General features: G+C 40.8%; 1 protein-coding gene across 1 annotated transcript in view; it reads right to left on the minus strand.

Annotated features, from left to right (window-relative positions):
• Positions 1-5,340: 5,340 nt before the first annotated feature.
• LOC306751366 (transmembrane protein 132D) overlaps positions 5,341-10,948 on the minus strand; it is a gene marked incomplete at both ends in the record, with an annotated part of 28,895 nt that continues 23,287 nt past the window's right edge. The window contains 4 exons of the mRNA XM_079234932.1: positions 5,341-6,822; positions 8,900-9,091; positions 9,197-9,310; positions 9,477-9,657. Coding sequence (XP_079091058.1) covers positions 5,341-6,822; positions 8,900-9,091; positions 9,197-9,310; positions 9,477-9,657 — 1,969 coding nt within the window. The remainder of the gene's footprint in view (positions 6,823-8,899; positions 9,092-9,196; positions 9,311-9,476; positions 9,658-10,948) is intronic.

Genomic DNA, 10,948 nt, shown 5'->3' on the forward strand with positions numbered 1-10,948 from the left:
CCATCTTCTATAACGTAATCAGATGCTTCTTGATGTTTGTTGGTAATATTTAATAACATTACAAGATGATGTTTTCTCTCGTAGAAAACCGTTTATTCTCAATCAACCTAATTCAAATTATACCACAGAGAAAGGAGTGTCCATACAAAATAAGCAGGAGGTCATTGTGCTGTTTCTCTTCTTATAGTTATTAACGTAGGCCTAGACTGAACAACTCTTGGCCTTGCAGCAGTTTGTTTGCTTTGATTCAAACCCATCTCACGCTTTCTTTTGAAAATATAAACCATTCGTAATCTGTAAGCGCCTATTTTTTTTTATAAATCATGTTATCTCTCTATTGCACTTAGGGTGTTTGTGCCACAATGTGAGTGCACACGTACACTACCATTCTGACCATTTTGAGGACACCTTTGCACTTATATATGTGTCCGTAATAAACTCACTATTTGGCTTTTCACACATTTTCTACATGTATGGACATTTATTACCTTTGACATTGTTATTTCGGTTACAGGGCTTCTTTTCTTTCTTTCTTCTTACCAATAATTTAAATGTATTAATGTTGAATCTTTGTTTTACTATTCTGTGCTGAGTATGTGTATATTTGTTTGTACCTCACTACTCCCACATCTAGACTCATGTCTGCTGCTGAACTGTCTGACCGCTGCTATTAACGCACACTTATATAGTTTCCTAATTTATGTTGTTTATATGTTGTCTATCTTTTACTTTCTTTTTTTTAACTGTTTTTCCTTTTTTAACTGTTTTTGCACTATGTTTATATGTTGTTTATAGGTTATATGTTGTCTATTTTGTACTTGTTTAACTGTTTTGCACTATTCCCAGACAGTAGAGAAACATACTTGCAGGTCTTCTGTATGTTTGCACAACTGGAGGAAGTGACAATAAAACTGACTTTGACTTTTTGACTTTGATAATGTATATATTAGTGATCTTTTTAGTGGTATATATTGTCAGTCAGTCCACCGTGTTGGTCCAGAATAAAGTACCTCAATAATTATGATGAATTGCCATGAAATCTTCATAAGCCCCCTAAGGCTGATATTAGCAAAAACCCCACGAGGATCTGGCTGGATATCTGAGGGGAATCACAAAGTGTGTTAGCTCAAAACGTTCTGAAGAAAGCATTGTTTTCTGTACAACTCCTGCACCAAGCAGGAAAATGTCTTTCATGTCTGTCGTTCTGTGTCCCAGTCTGACTCGTGAGCTCTCTCTCTTCCTCCCAACCTCATCCTCCCCTCCCAGTTTGCAGGTTCATTAGACTTGCACACTTAATATGTGTTGTATATTGTCTCCTTACTCAAATAAATAAACCAAACACATAACAGCTATTGTGTCCGCACTCATATACCTGTTGCCAGCACTTTGCTTCATCTAGTTGATATTCCTCTTTTGTCAATTAAGGCTGTTCCTTCTCCTGCTCCTACAACGCTGTGTTCTTCAATCTGTCTCATTAACACAAAGAACCTCTCCTCTGCTTTTTGTCCTCTTTCTTTGTTAAAATGGTGACAGTATCTTCCTGTGCACACTGAGCACTGACACTGTGCTGACAAGCAATGACAGCGACGAGCGCAGCGGGGAAGCAAGAGCTACTTTGTCTTAATGAGCTGCCAGCCTGAGTTCCCCTCCACCTGTGATATGAGAGTTTTACCTCTCTCATCTCCCAATTCATCTTCGGACTGACTTCTGCACGTGCCTGTCTTCTTCCGTCTGTCTTTGTCGGCCTTATCTCTTTTCTTATGTTCCCTACGGTGCAATGTGTAAGATCTGGATTTTAGTTTCAAGCATTTATTATGGATACCACAAATATGAACAGAATGTGAAGAGATTACAGTGTTGCTGTTATATCACAGACGTCTATGTCGTGGAGATATCGGCTGAAATTAGCATGCTAACCGGCTAGCCGCGGCCCGTCGTGTCCCTTGAGAGGCAGCAGGGAGTCACTGCAGCGTCCATTCTTCCCTCGTGAGAGGACAAAGATGTAGCGCTGCCCCGAAGGCTTGTCTATCATGTTGAAGGGACAGGGCGAAGGAATCAAGACACGTACGGCCCCGTTAGTGGCACAGCAAACACAATACAGACTGACATAAAGATTCTAATGTTTTTTGTGTTTTATTCAGTCAATCATTACAATACAATAAGTAAAGCCACAATCTAATATACAAAACAGAAAGACTGAAAATGTATAGGTAGAAGCATAATGCTGATATATTCCTATCCTAAATTCTTATCAATTAAATCAGATAATTAATTAGATATATTAGATATAAAGAAAATAAATAATATATATATATTATTTCATTTTATTCAATAGTTTTATAAACAATCCTTTTGAAAACCAAAAATGAGTTGACCGTTCTTACATTCATGTTAGCGTTGTTCCATAATTTAACTCCTACAATAGAAATACATCTTATTTTAATCCCTTATTTAGCTTTTTGTACAGTAAATTTACAAACATATCTCAAATCATATTTATGCTAATGTATGAAAACAACCGTTGTACACAGTCTAGCAGTGACTTTGCTTTACTCTGTCTGCATTATTTTATAATAAACCAAATCATTACATTTCATAACATGAGACTGGCTCTTGACTGGCTCTCAGAGTTTCAGCAGTATGGTAAAAATACTGTTCTTCTTCATTATAACAGTGAATTTAGAATATCTGGCTCCAGAAGAGAGAGGTGAAGTACTGACCCTTATTTCGTTGGAACATGTGGCCAAGACTTGCCCCTTTAAGCAGACCACAGGACAGATGTGTCTAGCCTTTCAACTACAGTACATTTTCACAGGTGAGTTTTTCAATTTGCAGCTACACCATCCCACAAACACCTGATCACTTGTGTCCAACCTGTGTGAAAGCAGCCTTGTGATAAAAAGCGACCTTGTCTCTTTTGGCCTACATTATCAGGATTGTGTCATGGAGAGGGTCCACTAATGCACACTAATCCTCCAGCACAATGACCCCAATCCCTTAAATCTGTCAATAGGGAAGCTGATGCTCCGGATTAGAGATCCTGCTGTAATGATACTGAGGGACTCTACTCCTGTCTTGTTGTTTGCAAGACAAACACACATGGTGTGTGATTTGCATAATTCATTCTATGCAAAACAGCCCTGACGGCTATGTCTATGGACCTGCATCTCAATAGATTATTTCTGCAACAATGTAACTGGAATTATAATTCATTATAATAATAATTCAACCACTCAAGACAAACTTGTATTGCAGACTCTTATGCAGTTTGCATGATGACTATGATTAAGTGAAGTGCCCTTCAAGAAATGTGATGAAGCCAAGTACTTCAAATACACAGCTTACACTATTTCCTTGGAGACCAAGGGATGAACCTGAGCTGTACAAATTGTAAGCATTTCAGTGGAAAAGCATAGGGAGAGATATCTTTGTGTTCCATTGCTGTCATATGAACTGTTCAGCTTTTATATCTTAATAACTTCTGTGTCTGACCATTTAAGTTCTGAATTCTGCGTTGATGATACGGCAGGTCCGCAATCAAAGATGCTGGGCCACGATGCACCGCGGAGACAGCTCTGAATCACTGCTCATCTCCGAGGCGAGTTTGTTTACATTTCCTGGTGCTGCTGGACAGATAAATCGGCTGGAAAGCATTGAGAGCTTATACACATACAAAAAGGCTGGGCCTGTCGGTATAGAGAATTTGGGAGGACGTTATTAAAAACATTTTTTATCAACACTCTAAATCCACCCGATGCTGTTGTGCACGACGCTCGCCGTCATATCCACAGCTGCCAATTCCTGAGGTGCAGGGCATCAGATTGTCTGGGCTTCTTTAAACGGGGGACGCTGTTTATGCATCACAGCTCCGAGAAAGTCATTTTGAGAGGTGTAGCTGAGGTCACCTCAGAGACACAAGGAGGATGGAAGCAAAAGAGACAAATGAGCCGTGAGTTATCGTGCGAGAGCCTCCATCATTGATAAAATACCTGTAATTCTTAAGGGACATTGTCACAATACACAAAATGAGATTCACTTTCTATTTTCCCATCTTTCTCTGGCTCTCTTTGTTTTATTGGCAGACACATCAAATAGGTTGCTGTCAGTATGACATTTCGCTGAATGATGACATCAATAGTGATTAAACATAATCAAATCCCACTGATTCATAGAAGAGCTTTAGCCTTTAATCCAAACCATTCACTGTGCTTTCCCATGAATGACACTTTAACATTATAAAGGCTTTAAAAACAACGATTGAATTCAATTCAATTTCAATACAACAAATGTATCCATTTGTTCTTTATTGATAGGATCTCATAGGAAATACACATCACATTTTGGTTTTAAAATAAGAGGCTCTTACATACAAAAGGCATTGTCATTTTTCATTCACACATGAAAAATCTTACAGATGAATATGTATTGCTCTGTGTCAGGAGAGCAAGATTATACATTTGTACAGATTGTAGAAGCAGGCCGCCCGGGAGAAGCCTGAAGACCAAGGTAAATTTGTTAAAAAATTCAGAAACAATGTCCACTTCCAACGCGGCACAGACTATATTTGCATAACATGCATCGATTTGAATAAATATCCAGTGACGACTGCAGTGACAGATTGCTCCAAATAACCTGATAAATGTTGCATATTCTCTGACAAATTGCACAGACTCTTCAGGTATTCTCTGGAGGAATCCGAGAAAAAAGTACAAAAGGCTGGAAAAGAATAGAATTACAAGAAATAATCCCTACCGAACTACATTTAGCCCGACAACTAGCAATATCTGGAGCAGTTTCTACAGGGCAACAGAATTGCACGAAGGAGACGAAAATCCATTTGTTTTGAGTTGGAAATGTATAAATAAGTAATAGTATATATCTATTTATATTTACAACAACTGATCTGGACAGCAAATATTTTTTAAATACAAGAATATTTCATTTTGAGGATAAAATCAAGCTTTGAATCTTTAAAAAATGAACACAGAATCTCTTATGTTGCTCTTCATGGGTAGACGATTACGTAATGTATGTACAGGCTTTGACTGAGCAGATAGTTTAATATAAAAAGTCCTTTATCGAATCTCAATAAATACAGCCTCTAAAGTGATTTATCTTTTATCAAAAAACAAAAGCCAGCTTCTTTTCTTTTTGACAATCTACACCAGAACTTGCTGTGTATGTATGTCACTTTTTTATTTTCTCTCCCTCTTAGTAACACACACACACACACACACACACACACACACACACACACACACACACACACACACACACACACACACACACACACACACGCACACACACGCACACACACACAGAAAATACCCAAACACACTCTCACAGCTCTCCTAGAGGTTTGACCACAGGCCACGGCATGTCAGGTAAAGGTGACTGGGGCTCGGCCGGGACCTGGTGTTGCAGATTCTGCTGGTTGGCCCAGTTTAAGTCCACGCCATTCTTCTTCAGCGCAGCCAAGTGCTTGATGTCCAGCGTGGTGAAGGTGGTGAACTGGACCTGGTTCCGCTTGCTGGTGGGGGAATGAAGCGGCTCGCTGCGATGCGGCCTGGCCAGCAAGGTGGCTGAACGGTTCGCCATGGGGTCCATCGCCTTTCCCTGAAACTGCTGCTGCTGGGAGCTGTTCCTGCTGCGGCCCAGGGTGGCAGTTCTTTCAGGGACAGCGGGGAGACTCACGGTGGGCAGGTTGCCCTCCATGTTGCAGTGGCCGATTGAGTCTATAGAGTGATGGGACTCCAGAGGGCGGTGAGCCTCGCGTTTGAGTGTGGACACTTGAGCCGGGGCACCTGGGTCAGGCGCGCTATCACCGCTGCTTCCCAGCCACACCCAGTCGTGCTTGTGGTCCTTCGGGTCCCCCGTGGGTAACGGACCAGCCTGTATGGGCGTCTTTTTATTCCGGAAACAGAGTTTATACGAAGCACAGTTGAGCAAAAAAGCCAAGATGGCTATACAGGAGACCCCAACCAAGGCATACATGCCGATTTCCATGTCCGACATGGCTCTGAATGTCCTAATTAGGTCGCTCTCAATTACTTTCGGAGTTTTAGGAGACTCCTTCTTGGGTGTCACTTCTGCTTTAGGAATGTCTTTGTTCGAGGGTGAATTGGGGCTGTCAAGCATGTTTCCATAGCTTCTCTTCTGCCCCTCTTGTTTATTAACTAAACCCACTGTGGTATCTTTAGGTCTGGCAGTGTTCAGTGATGTATTTAAGCTTGTTTCGCTTATAGTTGTAGTGGCAGTTGTGGGAATGGCAGTGTATGAGTTACTCCTTGTAGCTCTGGTCGTGGTTCCAGTCGAAACGACATACGGCTGCATAGGTTTTGTTGAAAACATGGTTGGGGTGGTAGTGGACTCTCGCTGGTCGGGTACTGTGCTTCTGAACAACCATTTATCCACATATGTGGCAGCACGCTGTGTCGTTTTGAGCTCTCCGACCAATTCTAATGCACCGCCATCAAAATCTTTATTTCCTTCCGCGCCAACCTCATTGCCGCCACCCCCTCCTGCTACGACTCTGCTGCTACTCTGGAAGTTGATCCTGAGGAGCCCCGTGCCCACTGCCAACTTGCTCTTCCTCTTGGACTTCTGGCATTCCTCACAGATCCTCAGCTCCACTCTCACTAGCGCCCCCTGGCCTCCACCTTCACCGTGCGCCACTAAAAATGTGGACTGCGGGGTGCGGCGTACCGTGGCCACCCCTTCGTCCGGGGTAGAGACCGTAAGAGAGTAGATACTGCGGTCGAACAGCTCCAGTGGAGCGACTGCGCCATCGCTGAACAGAACCCAACAGCTCACCACTGCTTCCTGAAAGTAAGAAAGGAATAACCTGGTGATCATGTAGAAAAGCAGTTCAGAACACAGCAAATCAGTATTCTCCCCTCTGCCTTCAGTGAGAGCTATGTTCCCATGATTGGTAATAGCACTAAATTGCCTATGCTAATCTCTTTGTGATTACACTCAGTAGGGTGCTATTGTTCCATAGATTATAGTATGAAGTCAGGGTATGAAATATAATTTAACCAAACTGAATAAAGAGAGTATAATGGAAGCACTTTAAATAAGAACAAAAAGTGCAGCTACAAGGGTCATGTTAAGAGCCAATCCAATCACATGAATGACCTATTTCCTGTTGCTCATGTGAGCCACTGGGTCGCCACAGACCTAACCCATATTTTGGGTTTGAATACATTATGAATCGCCCTGAGCAGAGCATTAACAGCTTGTCATCACAGACACAATTGACTGGTGTTTAGCCCTGGCATGGTTCCAATAGTTTGTTATTGACAAGCACAGGCCAGCCACAGCCACAGTGTACTGTAGGTAAAGAGAGCTGTCTGCTCTCTCACACGCCATGGTTACCGCAGAGGATGGTCAGGGCTGTGAACATATTGAGTTCACGTTCTTACATGCAAAGAGAAAACACAAATATGATTACACCCTTGAGGTGGTGGGAATTTTTGTTATTGAAATCCACTCTGAAGAAGCCCATCATATCTTTGCTGGAAAAAAAATATGTAGAAGACGTGAATAGCACACTATTCATAAAAGTGTTTTTTTTAAGGAGGGTTTACAATAGTGGAGAATGAACTGCTTCTGCTCTCTGTGCAGAAATAACCTCACCATAGCAGTCTTAAAATTAATGTGGAATAGTGTGGTTATTGGCACAAAAAATGTATTCTTTCTTTGCTTTTGGTCCTTGAAATGTTGAAAAACATCTTGGTGCAAGAGATATTGACCGAACAGTGCTTTCACATTTAAATATTAAAATGTAATGAATAGCACTGCTGCCTTAATGCAAAATTTCCCCAACTAATCTTTAGATTTTCAAAAGAATATTCATGGGGTACCAAATGTAATGGTAAATCATTCCCATGGTTTACCTCCAGTGGCAACATTTATTTTACTTCCTTTATTCAGTATTGACACATTTATCTCACAACCACTTTTCTGCCCTGTCCTCCATCCAGATATTAATTCCTGTCATCCACCAAATGTATGTAGAGCTTTTGATTCTCTCCAACCACCTCTATGAACAACAAGTAATGGATCCTTTCACTTTTCTCTTTGGAAATTTTGGATTACTTGCATGATCACTGTATTTTACTGGTATACACTGTACCCTGATGAGGAAATGTGTCATTGAACATAGAAATGATGTCCCTACAGATGTCTTGAGAAATATATTTTTAATTTGTATTTAACCACACATGCAATGTAGGCAATTCCTTTGGCTTCAGCCAGACTATGATTAAGTGTGAAATCCTGAATCTAAACACTAAGATCAATACTAAAGTCGTATGTACAGGTTTTGTTTTTTTTTATCTGCTAACAGTGCAAGAAGCATGTTGGTCTTAAATGGTCCATGGGGGTGTATATGTTATTTATGCATTACTATACATGCATCTGTGACCGTTTCCATGCTGGTAATGAGAGGAGGAAGATCGTCAGTGGAAGACAGTGGTGAATGCCAATGGGGCTCGCTTGTTAAATGCAAGAAAAATGGGATGTTTTAAGACTGAAGACAGGGAACCGCATAGCTGCAATGGTAGTGCAGCAGATCACTACAGACCTATCTAGAAATCTATGCTCACTGTTTCAACATCTGAATAAAAGGGAATAAGATTTACTCTTAATCACAAATAATCCCTCAATATCCCAACACACTTTTATAATAACACGTTAAATTCATAATTTATCGTTACATGCATGACTCTTTGCTTTTGTGTATTTCTTGTGTCATCTGATTTTCACACTCTGTTGAACGGTTCCTCACATAAATATGAGTAACTGTAAAACTGAAAAGAGACGAGCATCATCACAAACAGCTGAGCTCTGGCCCACAGCTTTATGCTTTGTGTGTTACAATTTTCCAGTTACTTACCTGTTTGAGCTGCGTGATCGTCTCCCGGGTGGTTGCCGTGGCAACGATGGCCCTGTTGCTCCCTGGGCTGAGCTGCAAGGACAGAGAGAGTCCAGAAACCAACTGCACCCCGAGCTCTGTCACGCTCACTTTATCATCCACCACCCGGATGCTCCTCTCAGCCAGGACTGATGATGTCAGAGGGGACAGCACCTGCAACAAGGAAAAGCTCATCCAAACTGCAGATGGATATACATGATCACCATGCACTGCACCTGCTAAAACCACACACATACACACACACAAGCCATGGCTCACTTGTACGGTAGTAGTGCCCACAGCTCGTCCCTGCAGCACCATCCCATCCTGCAATCTGGCGACATCAGTATCTGCCACTTTTAGAGAAGACTGAACAAGATTGGTCACATCCACCTGTCAATCAAAAGAGAGAACAATGCTGCTTATATTAAAGCCATAGCCAAAGCTACTGCAAAATAATGTATGATAATTATTGTTTAGCTAGCTGTTGTAATTTTTTGGAACAAGAAACTTCAATCACGTCAGGTAGTGCCAGCATGTCACTGTTAAATGTTTTTACCTGCCAGTCAGGACCCAGGAAGTACTCAACAGGCTCTCCCCCAGTAAGCGGGTCAGGTGGCACATCATCTTCAGCCTGGGCTATGAATGGTGTTAGCACTCTGAGTGTAGAGTGCTGGTACTGCAGCATGCAACCCCTGCCCTTCCTCATCTCCTCCTCTTCCTCGCTGTCCCATGTCGACCTGACACACAAAGATAATCAGACACATGACATATGTGTAGCCACAGCCAGGGGTTAGCTTGTCTTAGCATAGCATCAAGCTTTGAAGCACGAGGCAACAGCTAGTCTAGCTCTGTCCTAAGGTTACAAAATGAGCCAACCAGCATCTCTAAAGCTCACAAATTAACATGATTTTTTTCCAAACTGCTTAACTATTTCTTTCATAACAAAACGACGAATAACATGTTATTGCATGCTTTGTAATATACAATTATTTACAGATATGTAGAACTTTCTTCAAGCTTCAATAAAATGACTGAATAACTGAATTATTAACTAAAATACACTGAGACTAATTCACAAGAAATATGCAAACTACAAATGTTGATCTCGCCTTATTTAAATAATGAATGACAACAAAATCAAGCATTTAATCTGTGATGTGAATTCCTAAATGGTGTTTATAGTTGCCAGCAGAGAGGATTCAGGAACAATACTGGAGACCTGCAGCTCTGTTGTTGACACCTTTGAGGCACAAATCATTTGCTGAGTGATCTTTACTTCGAAATGAATTTAAGTTGAATTAACCAGGATCCCACAGCCAACTGGTTTGTTTGTGGGTGATAGAGGTTAAGCTGTGAACCATCATCAAACCCCTCAGCAATAATCATTCTGTATAATTATCATAAGCACAGCTGGCCCGCCACACACCGCACCACAGGTGTGCTATTTGCAGTGGGTGTGCTTTCATACTGCAGGAAGAACGCTACTGTCAGGAGCTACAGTCCAAATAAACATCATTATTATATAGCCTCAGGTCAAAGCATTACATGTGATGGAGAAGCTGCTTGAATTAAATAAGTGAGACACAAGACAGCAACAGCAAACTAAATATTTCCTAAATCCTTCTTCCAACTCATTATTTTTAATACGTTACCAGGCATCCACCTGCAGAAATAAACTGCACCTATTTCAAGTAAATTCTCTCTATATATTATTTGTATCTGTATTTTATTTGTTCGTATATACGTCTTCAGAATATCAGCATTCATAGCATCAGCAATATATTTAAATGCATTTTTGTACACTTGAACGCTCAACATCTTGAGATTCTTTGCCATGGTTACTCAATGTATTAGTTTGTTAATTAACCTAGAGCCATTATATAAGGGTTGTCAGTCAAATGCTGTGTTATTATTATTATTGTATTAATCAAATTAGTTTTGTGTTAACTGATTACGGAAATAAGTGCTTATTTCAATGCAAATCATAATGTTTTACAACCTGATGGTACCAACACAAAAAAGAAAAGA

Source organism: Taurulus bubalis (genome assembly GCF_910589615.1).
Source record: "Taurulus bubalis genome assembly, chromosome: 19".
In the NCBI taxonomy this organism is placed as follows: Eukaryota; Metazoa; Chordata; class Actinopteri; order Perciformes; family Cottidae; genus Taurulus; species Taurulus bubalis.